Source organism: Sorex fumeus, unplaced genomic scaffold, assembly GCF_029834395.1.
Source record: "Sorex fumeus unplaced genomic scaffold, SorFum_2.1 ptg000063l, whole genome shotgun sequence".
Lineage (NCBI taxonomy): Eukaryota > Metazoa > Chordata > Mammalia > Eulipotyphla > Soricidae > Sorex > Sorex fumeus.
This window is the reverse complement of record NW_026606120.1, coordinates 78037920-78055499: the sequence shown is the minus strand read 5'-3', so window position 1 is coordinate 78055499 and position 17580 is coordinate 78037920. Positions and strand designations below refer to the sequence as shown.

Below are 17580 nucleotides of genomic sequence, written 5' to 3'. Positions count from 1 at the left end.
AACATTCTATGACTAAAACCCAAGCACAAACAACTTTGTAACTGTATCTCGTGATTCAATTAAAAAACAAACAAAAACAAACCAAAAAAAGGCCAACCCCCCCACCCCCAATCCCAACCACAAACAAATCCAACCAGGAACCACAATGAAATTCATGGCATAAAGATAACTTTTTCCACTCAGTGACTCATTTTATTATCACACACAGACCCATCTGCGGCCTATGCCAACTCTATGTGGTTTTCTATTTCAGAGATATTCTCTTCACTCTCAGAATTATGCGCTGCATCATAAGGCTTCAAAAACAATTTGCTGGGGACAAAGAGAAGCTCAAAAGACAGGAGTATGTGCTCTGTATGCCGGATGCCCAGGTGGACCCCTGAATCCCGAGCCAGGAGCAGCCCTGAGCACTGCAGGATAGAACCCTGAAACAAAAATTAAGAGGGGGAAAAAGAACGAATGGCACTGCTGAGTGAAGGCTGTGGCTGAGTAGAGAACGTCCTTGTGTGAGAAAAAACGAAATGAGTCTTTTTAAAAAAAAAAACTGAATCACTGTGAGATAGACCCTTACAAAGCTGTTTATGATTAGGTTTCAGTCATACGGTGTTCCAACACCCATCCCTCCACCAGCACATTTCCCAGCACTATTGTCCCCAGTTTCCCCTCCATCCACCCCCCCCCCGCCTGCATCTCTAATGGCAACCCCCCCCCCCCCGTCTCTCTCTCTCTCTCTCACACACACACACACACACACACACACACACACAAGATATTTGACTCCCCACACCACATGGCAGCCTGAGCACTGTCAGGAGCAACCCCCAAACCAAAACCAGATAAATAATAAGGGCAGAGTCAGAAGGCACTTGCCCTGCATGTGGCTTTGGCAGTGGCAACCTTGGTTCAAATACGGAGTACCACATGTGGTCCCCTGAGAGACCAGCAAGGGTCACTTCCAAGCACAGAACCAGGAAGCACCTCTGAGCACCACCAGGTGTGGCCCAAGCCCCAAAACCCCAAAGAAGTAAAATATAAAAACAAGCTGCAGTTCCACTTTGGATCCAACTACCAAGTCTTACTCCCTTCACTTATGGAATGAACTCTCTGAGCTCCGTAATGTGATTCGCTGTGAAAAATAATTTTTGTCTTGGGGTCACACCCCACAGATGCTCTGGGGTTATTCCTGGCTCTGCACTCAGGAATCACTCCTGATGGAGTGCTCGGGCAGGAGTGATTCCTGATATGGGGTGCTGGGTGTCAGTTGCATACAAGGCAAACACACTACCTGCCTTACTATAGCACCAGCCCCCCACCCCAATCCTTTTTAAATACCATGGGAAAAAACAAACTAAAAATGTGAGGATAAAAAAACATGTCAACCTTTAACAACATGTGAGTGATCTCTTATAGAAGGGCCTAATGGTCCCTGGGTGAAATACAACAACCTCACACTCCTTCCTCTAAGGATGCATTTTTGTAGCATTTTCAGCTGTTTTTCATAACAAACAATACAAAATATATTATTTCAGTTCTGCTTTGGGGCACGGACTGGGGTTCGGGGTAGAAACACCCGACATATGGTGGTGGGAAGGTGTAATGGTCGTGGGATTGGTGTTTGAATATTAAATGTAATCAAATATTGTGAACTACTTTATAAAAGTTTTTTTTAAAAAAATGTGAGGAGGGGGGCTGAAGCTATAGCACAGAGGGTAAGGTGTTTGCCTTGCATGTGGCCGACCCCGGTTCAATCCCAGGCATCTCATATGGTCCCCTGAGCACCACCAGGGGTAATTCCTGAGTGCAAAGCCAGGAGTAACCCCTGTGCATCACCGGGTATGACCCAAAAAGAAAAAAAAGAAAGTGAGGAGGGGCTGGGGAGATAGGGCAGTGGGTAGGGCCTTTGCCTTGTGTGAGGACAACCCGGGTTTGAGTGCAGGGCCAAGAGTAATCACTGGGCATAGCTGCTTGTAGCCCAAAAGCCAAAAATAAAAACAGAAATAAGGAAAAGCCGCACACGTGTGTCGGATGTGGTACTCGTGGGAGAGCACTCCTCTGTAGGCCCAAGTCTGTTCCCAAACTACTGGGAATAGCACTGATGGTCCCCCATATAACCAGGAATGTCCCCACCAGAAAGAAAGCGTCAAACACCATGATTCACAAATGCGCAGAATCACTAAGAAACTTCAGGCCGCTCCGCGCCTCAAGGACCTCATTTTTGTGGGACGCGCTTGGCTGCATGCTAGTTCTTGTTCCTTTTCTGGTTTTGGGTTATGCCTGGTCCTCTGGGGCCATTCTGACGGTGCTCAGGGGACCATGCAGTGCCAGGCATGCAGTGCCAGGAATCGAATCTGGGCCCCTCGTATGCAGATAACATGCTCAGTCCCCTGAACTCTCCTGCTGGCTCTGTTTTCTCTTCTTAATACAGGGGCCCCTCGCAGGTAAGGTGGGTGCCAGGGCCACTCATGCTGGACATGTGCTCCCACTCATCAACTGCCCAGTTCTGAGCAACATTCCCGACAGGAAGAAACAGGGAACCAAAAGGTCCCAGCAGACCCCAGCCCCCAAACCAGGAGGCGTCAGCAGGGAAGCAGGAGCTCAGGAGCCACTCTGAGAAAACCCCAGGAGAAAGCCGGGCCTGAGAACCAAACCACGCGCTGTCTCCCACCACATCCAACAGAAGCTCCCGCTGCACACGGGCCTGTGCTAGAAGCTTCGGAGGCTGGGGAGACGCCCCCTCTGTGAAGTCAGAGAGCCAGGGCGGAGGAAACGGCAACGCACTCTCCAGACGGCCACATGTGTGGCACCTTCCTGGCACATGTGGGGAACCCGGGGCAGGGGTGAGGCTCAGGGGGGTGGCACTCGCCTCCTGGGTCCCCGGGGCAGCTCCCCCAGCCCCAGAGTCTCTCTCCCACACAGTGGACTGTGGGCAGGAGGGGCCTCTCTGTGCTCGCCCGGACAGGTGACAAAGGGCTCAGGCCTCTAGGACGGAGCTGGCTCCCAAGGCCACAGGGATGGGGCCGAGCTGACTGACTCTAGGAGATAGAGAAAACAGGGTTGGGCCAGCCACAGGGCCCTCGACCATGGATGAGAGGGTGCAGGAGGTGGGGGTGGGGGGGCCAGGGATGTGACTCAAGCGGCTAAGCCCTGCCTGGCACAGCGGAGACCCTGGCCCCAAATGTAGGACCCCTGTCCTCAGGCTTGGCTGGGTGCGGCCCTGGGGGCCTAGCAGAGCCCCCACGACCAGATCTCGTGGGCAAAAGAGTGCCAGAACACACGGAGAGGCGCAGGGGAGGGGGTGACGTGGAGCCACCCATCCTCCACCACCCAGCTGGGGTCTGGGAGCTTCACCTCTGGGGTTGGCAGCTCCTCAGGGTTCTGGGGGTCCAGTGGCCGGGTCACCAGCATGTCCCCCAGGATGGTGCGCAGGTGGTGGGCCATGGTGGCCTGCTGCTCCAGCCCGCAGTGGTTCTCCAGGGAGAGTATGACGGGGTTTGGGGACAGCTGCGGGTGAGGAGCAGCCAGTCAGACCCCTCCCACTCCACCACACCATCAACCCAATACACCCGGACCCGCCCCTTCTGGGCGGGCAGGCAGGCTCTGGGCACTCTCTCTGGGGCGCTGAGCCTGGGCTAGTGGGACAGGTTGGGGACAGGGCACTGCACAGGGTGGTGGGGAAGTGGAGCTTAGGGATGAAGAGGCCCCCCCCACCCGCCCGCCCGGGCTGGTGCTCCAGCACCAAACTTCATGCCCTCTCTGATCTGTTTGGCAGGACCCAAAGGAAAAGCTGCAGCTTGTTTCGTCATGTTATATAGGTTGGAACGCACACATGCTGCTTCGACCCGCAGGTGGCACAGACAGGTGAAGGAACAGGGCAGTTCGGCAAGTGCCCCTGGGTTGCAGTCACAGGGCGGCCTCCCCTCGCACAGTCCTCCTGGAATTAACTTCCTCAAAAAAGAGACTGCCCAGGAATTTGTGAGGGTTAGCTTCTGGGGTGACTGGAACCATTTTATTCATTCATAAAGAATCCACACTGAAAGGCCTTGGGAATAGGTCTTCACAAAGCGTCCCAGGGAGAGAGTATCATATCCCAGCATCAGTTTGGATTTGGGGGTAATGAAACCAGAGGTCCCCACTGGAGTCAAATGAGTTCTCTTAAGAGTGTAGTAATTTCTCAACTGGAGAGACTGTACAGGCACTTGCCCGGCATGCGGCCGATCCATGTTTGGTCTCTGGTACCCTCTATGGTCCCCCAAGTGCTACCAAGAGTGATTCCTGAAAACTGCTGGGTATGACCCAAAGTAGAAAACAGACAAAAAAGAATCAAGTAGTTTCTTTTCCTTTTTCTTGTTTTTAGGGGACAACCAGCTATGCTTAGGGGTTACTCTGGGCTCTGCACTCAGGAATCACTCCTGGTGGTGCTCGGGGGACCATATGGGATCCCAGAGATGGAACCTGGGCTGACCACGTGCAAGGCAAACAACCTCCTCACTGGACTACCTATCGCTCCAACCTCTCTTTTCTTGTTCTGGATGGGTCTGCCAAACCGATTTCCCATTTTCACTGGTGAGCATCAAGGGTATACTGGGACTCTACGAATCGAACTGGAAACCTCTCCTGGGCTTGCTGATCACTGTAATGTGCTCCAGAGAGATGGACCAGACTCTCAGAAGACAACTAAAGCATGATCAAAGAATAAGCAACTATGGCTTCTTTTGGTGGGGCAGGGGTGCTGTGTCCCTGTAAGCCAAGGCAAGAGGCTGCTCACAAGGAACATCTGCAAACAACCAACCCAGAAAGGAAAGAAACCAAAAATATCACTTTTAGGAGCCAGAGAGATAAATAGAGCCTGCAGGGTGCTCAATTTGCATGCAGCCAACCCAGGTTTGAACCCCTGCACCCGACCTGGTCCCAGGAACTCCACCAGGAGTGATCCCTGAGGGCAGAGATGGGTGTGGTGAGAACCACAAAAAAGAAAAAGCAATGCCATCTCTTAACAGAGACTAAAATTCCCAAGTCCAGGCGTAAAAGAAACCCTATGGGTGCTGGGATGTAAATTCAGGGCCGGGGGAGGAGAGTTCTTATTTCGAGAAATGGTTTGGTGCCAGGGCGAGTGGGTGGGAAAAAGGGGAGGGCGCAGATGGATCAGCAGCAGGGACAGGAAGCTTCCAGATCTTCCACAGAGTGAGGGTCCATAATGGAAAATGTGGGGGCTGTTTCGGGGCCTCCCCAAGTGGTGCTAAGGAAGCCCAAGGGATTCTTCTGGCAATTTCTGGCCAATGGGGCCTGAATTCCAATGCCAGGGTCAGAGGATGCAGGACTCTTTGGTCCCTGCTGGGCCAGGGGCATCTCTCTTGGTGCCCTGATGGAACTTTTCTCTCCACCCCAAGGCACCAAAAGCGTTACTTGTGGAATGGGGTATGTGTGTGTGTGTGTGTGTGTGCGCGCGCGCAGGCACGTGCACGCAGGCACATGTGCACATACACACGCGCTTTGCCACCAGTGATGGCAGGTGGGGGGTTGTCCCTCAAGGCCTTTGGCTTAACCTGCTGAGGAATTCAAGACCCCCAAAACTCGAGGTGGATGGGTCTTCAGCTGACCCTGAGGACCCAGGACAAGCAATCAACTGTAACGTGGGGCCACACCTCTCAACTGCTGGTCTCATAACCATTGAGACTTTCTTTTTTGTTTTGTTTTTCTGGTTTTTGAGCCACACCCAGCAATGCTTTTAAGGCTTACTCCTTCTAGAGCCAGAGTGACAGTATAGCAGGTAAGGTAATTGATCCCAGATGCCCCACAGGGTTCCTGGCACACCACAAGGAGTAACACCTGAGCACTGCTGGGTGACCCTCACTCCCAAATGCTTACTCCTGCTTGGCTCTGTGCTCAGGAATCACTCTGGCAGGCTCAGGGTACAGACTATAATGTGGTACTGGGGATCAAACCTGGGCTGGAGCGATAGCACAACGGTAGGGCGTTTGCCTTGCATGCAGCCAACATGGCCGACCCGAGTTTGATTCCTCCGCCCCTCTCGGAGAGCCCGGCAAGCAACCGAGAGTATCTCGCCCGCACGGCAGAGCCTGGCAAGCTACCTGTGATGTATTCGATATGCCAAACACAGTAGCAACAAGTCTCAAGATGGAGACGTTACTGGGCCTGCTTGAGCAAATTGATAAACAATGGGAGGACCGTGACCGTGACCGGGGATCAAACCTGGGCGGGCTGCGGACAAGGCAAACGCACCACCTGCCGTGCTATCTCTCGGCCCCCTGAGAGGAAACCCTCCAAAGCCAGAAGAATGTTGTTTCAGGGCCAGGGAGAGCTCCATGGGCTGGACACCTGCTCTGCATGCAGGAGGCCCAGTCTCCATCCCCAGCACCCCACGTACCCCAAGCACTGCCAGGAGCACTTGTCCAAGCACAGGACTGGGAGCAGCCCCTGAATATTGCTGGGTATGGCGACCAAAGGAGGAATAAAAAGGAAAGAAAACATTGTGTCAACACACAAAACACTAAAAGTTTCAGTGTGAAGGGATGGGGGAGCCTTGTTTTACCCAGAAGGCCTCCAGTCCACGTGGCTCTCCTCGACTCAACACTCATGCAACAAGAGGCTGGTGATGTCCTGAGCAGAGACCAGGGCTCTAGCTATGCTGAGCACATAGTTCAGAGTTCACCACAGAGACAGTAAAGGGGTAAGACACTTCCCCTGCACGCAACGGACTCGGGCTGGGCCCCTGGCACCACTCATGGTCTTCCAGGCACACAGGGAGTGATCCCGGGGCTCAGCACCAGGAAGCCCTGAACACGGCCGGGCGTGGCCTCAACGCCAAGAAAGAGTTCAGAGGTGATGTGCTGAGCTGACTACACTGCAGCGCCTTCCCAGCTGGCATGCCAGTCCCCTCCCCTCCCTCAACTGGAGGGTTTAAACAAGCAGATTCTCAGGGGGGTGCTGAGTGCTGGTGGTTGTTTTTATCCCCTGAAAAGAGGGCAGTAGGCCAAAGAAGTTTAGGAACCTTTGCTCTACAGACATTAACAGACTGAAATAGAACCCCGAGGGCCAGCAAAACCTTTTTAACATTCTATGGACACTGCGCTCTTTTGAGAGATCATGTACAGTCAAGTTTCTTATCTTACTGTCCCCCCCCCCCCCCCCACCAGTCATTTTCCTCTGAGAGTCACAGTCAGTCCGGAGGGGAAGATCAAAGGGCTGCAGCTCTTGGCAGGCCGGGGTTGGGCTTCCACCACCCTAAGGTCCCCTGGCATTGCTTGGGGGTAACACCCTTCACCCCTGGCCCTGCGCAGAAAGAATCAGGAGTAGCCCCGAAGCACTGCTGGGGGTGGCTGGGTATGGCCCTAAAACAATGAACAACAAAGGTACAACCAAAAAAGCACCACTGCACGGGTTGAAAAGATAGTACAGGGGTGAAGGTGCACTAGGAGTGACCCCTGAACACAAAACCAGGAGCAAGCCCTGAGCACCACCGGTATGCACCATGCCCCCATAAAACATACCCACTGTAAGCATTTCAAATTGCTTTAATGCTTCTGCTTGCTTGGTTTCAGTTTATGGCCCCCACCAAGAGGTGCTCTGGGCTTACTCCTGCCTCTGCGCTCAGTGATTATTCTTGGTGGGGCTCAGGGCATCATATAGGGTGCCAGGGATAGAATCAAGTTGGTCACATGCAAGGCAAGCGCCCTATCCACTGTACTATCTCTACAACCTTTGAGATCAAAAGGAAAGAGTTGATACTTGAATGCTCAGGGCTCAGTCACTTCTTGTCTGCCCTCAAAACTGAAAGTGAATTCTTTAGAATAAAACTCAAGTTGGTTGGGCCTTTGCTTTGCACACAGTCAACCTGTATTCAACCCCCAGCATCCCTTATGGTCTCTTGAGCACAGCAAGAAGTAACTGATTGTGAGCCAGAAGCCCTGAGCATCTCTGGTTGTGATTCCCCCCAAACAACCAAACAAGCAAACAAAATGAGAAACTTATTTAACAAACAAAACCCAAACTGGAGCCTCTTCCTTTGTTTCCACTTTTAGGCATCAGGGAAATCTCCTGCAAACCAATTGACCCTGAAGTCGATATGCTCGCTGGTAATCCTATTACCACAAAGAAGGCCCAAAGAGGGGAATGAAGTGGCTTTTACAAGTGCCCAGGAGGAATCCATGGGCTGGAGTCGGCTGTCTGTACCCGTGTGACAACGAGATCACCTAAAGCAACACCCCACACCGCAAATTCCCACTGGTGATTTAATATCAAAAACTTCTTATGAATCCAAAGCGGGTGGGAAAAATAAAAACACTTGAGTACTGCCTAAAGGTATCCTAGGAAGCCTGTGAAGAAACCAGCAGGCCGTGGGAAAGGATTATAAAGAGACTTTTACTGCCACCCACTGCCCTGCCTGCCGGGGACAGCTGGCCAGAAACGAGGGTGAACAAGTCATTTCTTATCAAAGAGGAGAAAGGTTACACCAGGGGGTGGCAGGGGTGTCACAAAATCTCTGACATAGTTAATTGTTTAAAATAGGAATGAGGTGGGTGTATGGTACTGCCAGCAGGTCAATCTGTACCTGTGAGGCGAGTGCATCAGCAGCCTGATAGCGCCTTCAGACTTCCAGATACCCCAAAATTGCTGCTGTGCCTCTGGCCAGACCCCAAAAACTTGGGGTAAAGTCTACCAAGAAAGTAAACAGCCAAAAGTTAGATATGTGGGAGACACACCCACAAACCACCTCCGGCTCAGCTATATAATTGGAGGCAAGACCTCTTTGGTTCCTGATCGAACTGCTTAACGGCCATGATCCCAGAGACTCAGAAATAAATCTCGGAACCCAGCAACTTTTGGCAGAAATGTGTCTAGTCCCTGCAGTAGGTTACTGGTGCCGGGCTACCCCAGGTGGGAACAGGTTTCGTGCCTTGGCCTGTTCCCCCTGGCAGCCCGGTGGCCACCATCCTCCAGAGGTCACTGGACAGTCAGGTTTGGGCCCTCAGTGACGAGACACGCGGGGCCTCACGGGATGGGGGTGAAGCCAGCCCTTTCCTCCCCATCCCAACAAGACCCCCAAGTCGCCACCTGTGAACGGCCTTTCTGGCTCCTGATCAAGCTGCTCAACGGCCATGATCCAAGAGACTCAGGAACAAATCTCGGAACCCAGCAGGTTTTGGCAGAAATCCCTTCAGATTTAATTGTTAACATTTCGGAATTTCAAAATCACGCAGCCACTATTGCAGCTGTGCGACATCATATGTTATTTATAACCAGCAATAGAAAACAAATTGTCTACTATTGCCTTTTCAGCAGATCTGAGTATTGGGGTAAAATCCCAAATAATAATGGTAGGTCTGGTGTCAAGATATTGAGTGTAATCAAAGTAGAGAGAGAGAGTAATGTGGAAATCATCTGCCCCACAGGTAGGGGGAGGGTGTGAGATGGGGGTATACCGGGGTTTTTGGTGGTGGAGAATGGGCACTGGTGAAGGGACGGGTGTTTCATTATATGACCGAGACTCAAACCTGAAAGCTTTGTAACTGCTCTCATGGTGATTCAATAAATAAAATTATAAAAAATAAATAAATAAAAAAGGTGGGGTTCATGCCCAATTCAATCAGCCTAATCAGTGGCTGAATAAATAGCAGTACTCAAACATTTAAAAAAAGAAAAAAGGAATGAGGGCCTTTTTGGTACAGTGGCTAAGGCCGACTGGAATTCAATCCCCTCCACTGGCATCTGATAAGTTTCCTCAAGCACCACTAGGAGTAATTCCTGAGTGCAGAGCCAGAATTAAGCCCTGAGCATTGCCAGTATGACCCCAAAAGCTAAATAAACAAAAAACAGGAATGAAGGAGAAGTTAGTCCTATACCGTTTCTCTCCATATGGAGAATTTCTTTTCTTTCCTCTTCTACTCTTCAATAAACTTTTCTGTAGCACTGCACTGTCTCCCGCTGTTAATCAGTTTGCTTGAGCAGACACCAGTAATGTCTCCATTGTGAGACGTGTTGTTACTGTTTTTGGCATATCGAATACATCACGGATAGCTTACCAGGCTTTTCTGTGCAGGCAGAATACTCTCAGTAGCTTGCTGGGCTTTCTGAGAGGGGCGGAGGAATCGAACCCGGGTTGGCTGGGTGCAAGGTAAATGCGCTACCCGCTGTGCTATCGCTCCGGCCCAATAAACTTTTCTACCAAAAAATAAAAAATAAAATAAATGGAATAAGCGGGCCGGGTCAGAGAGATGCAGAGAGAGAACACAGTAGGTAGGGCATTTTACCTTTCAAGCAGCTGACCCAGATTCGATCTCTGGCACCACCTATTGTCCCCTGAGACCCACCAGGGAGTGATCCCAGAGTGCAGCGGTGGGGGTAAGCCCTGAGCACTGCCGGGTGTGACACAACTCCCCTTTTCTCCCCCCCCTACACAAACAGATGCTGGTCAGCAAAGACGGCTGAAAGGGCCCAGTCCCTCCATAACCAACTGGCACTCAGCTCGGGCACATCCAGGCGCCAATGGCTGGATACAAAGACGGGCTCCCACTGCTGCCCAGACAGTGAGTCTAAGCTTCAGGGCAAAGGACGGCAGCCGGCTCAGGAAAGATCCCTCAAGGGGGAGGGAGGTGGTGCAAAGAGCCAGCCGCAACATGAAGCTAAGACCCTTTCTGGGCAAAGTCCACATGAGCTCCGGCACGTAGAGCACCCTGCCCAGAGCCCAGCACCCAGCAGTGATGCAACACGTGAAATTATTGACTGCTGAGCGGCCTCTCCAAGGTGCAATAACGAAGCCTGCCATAGTGTGTGTGTGTGTGGGGGGGGGGGGGGCTCTCCAAGGCGTGTATGTGTAAGCGTAGGACTGAGACTGCGGGGGGGGGCGGGGGGGGGGGAGAGGGGGCAGGGAAGAGCACGCGCGTGCACGTGCATGCGCATGCATGGGCACACAACAAGGACTGAGCCTGCCGTAACTTTGCTTCTGTTTTGTTGGGGGCTCGTCAGTGGTAAGGGCACCGCTCGGCACCCACAAGACGGCCTACTTTGGAGAATTAGAAGCCTACAGATAGAAGGGTCCAGAGAAAGTGCTAGAGGAGCGCCCTGCTACTAAACCCAGGGACCCCAACTCTCTGGACTCACGCAGAAAGAGTTAACGGCAGACCAAGTAAAGCTGGGACGTTTCAGAGCACATTGAACAATGTGAAAAATCAGCAAAACTGGTTTGCCATGACAGCAGTCTCCCTCAAATAGGCCCTCATTTACTTCTCATTTCTTCTGCTTTCCAGTCTTCTCTTGAAGGAGCTCTTGATTAGTTTCTTTTTAATTGCCACTTAATTGGGAAATAAAATTAGAACACTTTCTGCTATCAGTGATGAGGTTTCTTTTTCATTTCTGCTTTGATCTAGTTTTAAAAAGCCAAAAGCTGAAGGGAGACATTAGGAAAGGGGGACTAAAAATTTTTCTTACAGAGGTGGGCTGGAGAGATAGCACAGCGGGTAGGGCATCTGCCTTGCACGCAGCCGACCCGGGTTCGATTCCCAGCATCCCATATGGTCCCCTGAGCAACGCCAGGAGTAACCCCTGTGCATCGCCGGGTGTGACCCAAAAAGAAAAAAAAATTTCTTAAACAGAGAGAGAGAGAGAGAGAGAGAGATGTTGCTCTAAATCATCAAATAAATATGGAAAGAATCACTCTTGGGGAGTCTGAACTTTCAACTGAAACAAAAGCTAGGAAGAAGAGCTTTATGGAACTTCCTTTCAAAAAGTCCTTTCTATTCTCATTTCTGGTAAGCAAGAACATTTCATGATTAAGGAGGAAAACTTGGGGCCAGAAAGAGCCTTGCATGTGGCTGAACCCAGTTAGATCCTCGGCACTGTCAGGAGCACCCCCTGACAGAGAGCAGCGCCCCCAGGGTGCAACACCCCCTCCCATTCCTCTTAAAAAGAAGTGGGGAAATTGTGAAAGGCTTCATCTTTTTTTTTTTCCCAGGTCCCGCTAATTTCTGGGGGTCAAGGGGGGCATACCTGGCAGTCTCAGGCACTAGAACCCAGGCGTCCAGCACACGAAGCATGCACTCAGATATACCCAGAGCTACCTCCACAGGTCCCAATCCTTATCATTAAGGGGGAGGGGTAGTGCTGGAGTTGGGGGGCTCAAGCCCAGGCCCTCACACATGCAAGGCCCATGCTCACACATGCAAGGTCCCTGAGGAATCCATCTTAACCTGTTCCCGTGGAGTGAAAGAGGAAGGAAATGAAATACTCCCTATCAAAGGGTGCTGGCGCCGTGATTAGCCTCTCAATGGTATCAATGTAAGCATATGTAAAGGCCCTCCCGTTGATCGTCGATTTGCTCGAGCGGGCCCAGTAACGTCTCCATTGGAGACTTTGTTGTTACTGTGTCTGGCATATCGAATACTCTCGGTAGCTTGCCGGGCTCTCCGAGAGGGGCGGAGGAATCGAACTCGGGTCGGCCATGTTGGCCGCTTGTAAGGCGAACGCCCTACCCGCTGTGCTATCGCTCCAGCCCATGGTATCAATGACATTGCAAAATAAAATTCCACACGAATCCTGGGAACAAAATAGTCTAAAAACATTCTTTCCTGTTTTGCAACTTCCAGATGAACTTCATTTATTTGTGAAGCTAAATGAAAAATCTCCTGCCAGCTGATAAGGTTTATCCTTCAGGGTTCTTGGAAAGCCTTCCCCTGAAAACAAGCAAATGGAGCCCAAGAGAGGATGCGTGAGTCGTGGGAGGAAGCAAAAAGATGGGAGGAGTAATGGGGAAATGCTGCCCCCATTCCTCTGCTTAGTGGATTTTTAAACAACCTAATAAATGGGGCCTGAGAGACAGTAGATGGAGTGAGGCACTGCATGTAAGGTGCCTGTCTTGCATGCAGCCAACACCAGCTCAAACCCTTGTTTCATCCCTAGTATTACATGTGGTCCTGGGAGCACCATCAGGAATGACCCCTGAGCAGGGTCAGTGTGGCCCACATCTCTGTCCAATTGGGGGGGAAAAAAAAGGAGAATCGAAGGGCCAGAGTGATGTATAGCAAGCAAAGTACCTGCCTTGGATGACACCCACTGGAGCACAGGTAGATGTAGACCAAATAGAAAAAAAAGAAAAGAAAAGCCTAAGGGTAGTTCAACTCTCAATAGCTTTAAAGAATGTTTGTTTGGCTTTTTTTGGGTCACCCCCAGCGATGCACAGAGATTACTCCTGGCTTTGCACTCAGGAATTCCTCCTGGCGGTACTCAGGGGACCATATGGGACGCTGGGAATCGAACCTGGGTCAATAGCGTGCAAGGTAAACGCTCTATCCACTGTGCTATTGCTCAAGACCTAAAGAAATTTTTTTTTTTTTGCTTTTTGGGTCACACCCAGCAATGCACAGGGGGTCCCCCTGGCTCTGTGCTCAGGAATTACCCCTGGCGGTGCTCAGGGGACCACATGGGATGCTGGGAATCGAATCTGGGTTGGCTGCGTGCAAGGCAAACGCCCTACCTGCTGTGCTATTGCTCCAGCCCCCCTAAAGAAATGTTTTAACTGAAATACAATGTTACAAAGTTATTCACCACTGAGTATCAAGCTACAGTGTCCCAACACCAATAGTAACAGTATTGTAAAAAATGTCTCATTAGCTTTTAGGCACATTGGACCAAATATCAGGTCACTCATTAGGATGAAAAGAGGTAAGTGCTTTCAATTCTTCTGTTACTTTTGAACACACACACACATACACACTTTATTTTTTTGCCACACCCAGCAGTGCTCAGGGATCACTCCTGGCTGGCTCGGAGGACCACAAGGGTGCTGAGGAGCAAACCTGGGTCAAGCTTCGTGCAAGGCAAGCGCCCTCTCCAATGTACTATTTCTCAGTAAGTAAACTTTCAAACAGAAAAAAAACAAAACAAAACAAAAAAACTCCCATAGTAAACCTCCATGACAAACTAAAGGATCCTTCACTTCTGAGGGTATTTCCTGAAAATTGTAGAAAGACCAACAACTAAGACTTATTTGGGAGGCAAAAGTATGTGAGAAAAATCTATCATCCTCTCCCTAGGTGAGGGGAAAAAAGATTAGCTACGAGGACTATTTTTTGCCAGTCATTCACTCAGCAATATTCACTAATGTCTACGGAGTTCCAAGCATGGCAAAGACAGATTCCCTGTTCTATCAGAAATACAGGATGTGACAAGAGCAGGCAGGGGCGAGGGAGAGGAAGGAGGGCAGAGAGGATGAAACTGAAGAAACAGGAGGGGATGAAGACAGCTGCACTTCAGATGTTTCCCAAGTCTGCTTTTGCTTTTGGAACATAGATGCTTGGGGCTCAGGGATCACGTAGTGCCAGGGATGGATCCTGGGGTTCGGGCATATAAAGCATGTGCTGGGCCCCCTGACCTCTCTTCAGCGCTGTTTCCTCATTTAATATCTGCAACTGAAGGTTAAGTAACATTGCCAAGGTCACAGGATATTAAATGGCAGAATCAGGTCTGGAATCCAGCCTTGAATGACTCCGACGTCTGTGCTTTTCCTACTGTGCCATTCAGCTTCTTCGCAAAGCTGTTTCTTCTGTCAACTCATGGGACGATGTCTGCACACCTCAGATTCTCAGTGCCAGAGAATTAAATTGTAGTCCAGGCTGCCTTCTGCTTCCCACCTGCCAACTCGTTTACACTAACCTGCTAATAAACTTAATTTGTTCACTCAGATCATAATCATGTGCAAGACTCAAAAGAAGGAAAGCTAGAAAACTCCCACACAACCCAAAACATCCCCTCCCCCACCCTTTTTTCAGGATACCGCTTTGTTGTACCATAAATAAAACAGAACAACTTTTGTGGAATATAATAAACAGAGTATGAGACTATTACCCATGGACAGTAGAAACAAAGGCCAGGAGGGCTGGTCCACCGTTGGAAACCTGTCACAAGTAGGGGGAAGGAGGAGAGGGCACTCAGGATAGAGAAGGGACCACTATGACAATGACAGTGAAAGTGATCACTCTTGGACAAGAACTGAGTGCTAAAAGTATGATAACCTTACAGTACCTGTACCGCAAACCACAATGATCAAAAGGAAAGAGAAAGAAAGAGAGAAAGAGAAAAACGTCTGCCATAGAGGCAGACTGGAGGAGGAGGTGGGGGAGTAGGGTGTATGTAGGGGGGAGGTAGGACACTGGTGGTGGGAAATACAGGATGGGTGTAGAGAAGGGTGAAGGGATGGGTACTGAGGGCGTTGGTGGTAGAAAATGTACAAAGGTGAAGGGACAGGTATTGGAACACTGTATGACTGAAACCCAATCACGGACAAATCTGTAACTATTTACCTCACAGTAATTTAATTAAAAAGAAAACAAAAAACAGAAAGAGACCAGAAAGCCAGTACAATAGGTAGGGCGCTTGCCTTGCATGTGCTGAACCTGGGTTCAATCCCTGAGAATGGCCGGGAGCAATCCCTGGGCACAGAGCCAGGAGTAAGCCCTGAGCACTGCCCAGCGTGCTCCCCCTTAAAGCAACAACCAAAAATAAGACAGAACTTGCTCCCAAACAGCCTTCCAAAGCCACCCATACAGGTTATAGAGAGCAAACCCAATTAAAGAGGTATAAACTCAGCTCAAGGCAAGCGTTCAGCAGAAAAAAAGAAAGCGAATAAACAGTTGTGCTTTCACTTCTGATATGACTTTCAGACCCAACAGCTCTCATCTATAATGGGGCTCGGTGGCCCGAAGCACTGCGCTTTCCCTGCTTCCTGTTCCTGCTTCCTCTTTCTCAGCTCTGGCCTTCTTTAGGAATCTCAAACTTCAAACAAGGTTTTTATGACATTACATCGATGTGCAAAATAACACTGTCTCACAAAGACTGAATTTCACAAGTGTCTTTTATTTCACCTGGTGCTCTGGGACCATGTGGGGCTGGGAACTAGGCCCCCCCCCCCAATTCCCTTTCTCCCCCCACGGAAAGCATGCGCTCCACTCCTTTGGCACAAAAACCTTCCTTTCCCTCTATGTTCTGGTGATTTTAATGCCGGTTGAACATAAAAGCCAGATCTTTTAGCAATAACGAAAGCAGAATAGAAGCCACTTAAATAACCCTTTGTTCTTTCCCATCTACAAGCTGGCAAAAAAAAAAATTTTTTTTTAAGCTTATCCAGAGGACGGGGCACCAGCTCAGGTGGCAGAGCACATGTCTGCCATGTGGAGGTTTTGGGCCTGTTCCCAGCACCAAAGCCCTCCCCTCCCCCAAACCCCCAGGCTCCACTGGGTGTGGCCTCGGTTAGAAAAGTTAACCCAACCTCTTCCTTTACTTCCAAGACTACCAGCAATAGTACAAATGACAAGATAGCTTTGAAAGCCAGACCACTACAGATCCAGCCATTTTTATATCCAAAAGTTATTTGCACGTATACACACAAACAAATGAGTTCCCACTAAGGACATTTATGTAAATACTGGCTGAGAAAATGAGCTCCAGGCCCAGTTACTGTTAACACTGAACAGTCAGGAATGAAAGGGTGTGGCCCAGTGAAAACTGACTTGAAAAAAGAACTAAGCTCAGTCTCCCGGGTGTTTCTACAGAAACAAAGTTTCCAGCAGGTAAGATCCCCGAAGTACAGGAGACAGAATGCAACTCACTTTCAAACACCTTCCAAGAAGGCTCATCTCAACTTCCTGGAGCTTGAGGCTACTTTGTAAAGTGGATAAAGATGCTGTAGGACCTAATTATATATGGTGTTCGGGAAATTTATGGATCATCTGGCGCAAAGGTCACTATACACATGCAAACATGATCATGCAGTAATTACGGAGGATTTATAAGTTGAGTTCACATTTTGGATTCTCCGGGAGTGATCTGCTACATTGTAATTATGTTCTGTTATACCACGGCTGCTTCCCTCAATGAAGGTGAACTGCAGCGAAACGTCTTACTCGTTTATGGCTAATCACGTTGTTCCCACACCTCTACAAGTAACGTTCCCTTTGAACGGCACTGCGAGCGACTGACCCGTAATGTGCCATCGCACATCACCGTGTAACGCGCTCTTTTCCCCCGACAGGCCTGAAGCACACAAGTGGAATATGACACATAAGAACTTTTATATAATAAAAGTACTGAATGTCTCTGGCCCTTAAAATACTGAGCACCCATCCCTGATAAATGACAAAGACAGCAACCAATGAACAGGCAGGATTCTACTGTCTCGGCCAATAAGAGTACGGGGGTGGGGCTACACTAAGCTCCCGGTGACTTCCCCGCACCCCCGAGACCCCGGGGTTGCTGGAGACTGGACGGGAATCGGACTCCGAGGATCTCGTTACCCCCGGTTGTAGGTGTTGTCCTCCTCGTTCTCGCAATCGCTGCAGTGCTCGTGGCCGTTCCCGTTCCCTTCCATCATCTGCGGCAGCGAAGGTGCCGGCGGCTTCACTGCTGTCTCACTCTCGTCCGCCATCTTGAGTTGCGAGCGCCGGCCTCCGCGCCTCGCTACATGGGGGCTTCCTATTGGACGAGAGGAACTGGCGCTGAAGTCTGGGCTTGGTAGTTTCCGTGGCTGAGGAGCCGCCACAAACAGTGACTCCTCCCCGGGACCTGGGCCGAGAC

At 50.3% G+C, this 17580-nt stretch overlaps 1 protein-coding gene across 1 annotated transcript in view; it reads right to left on the bottom strand.

Moving 5' to 3' along the window:
* NMT1 (N-myristoyltransferase 1) overlaps positions 1-17580 on the bottom strand; it is a 36906-nt gene that overhangs the window by 18735 nt on the left and 591 nt on the right. Inside the window, exon 2 of the mRNA XM_056126718.1 lies at positions 17301-17474. Coding sequence (XP_055982693.1) covers positions 17301-17474 — 174 coding nt within the window. The remainder of the gene's footprint in view (positions 1-17300; positions 17475-17580) is intronic.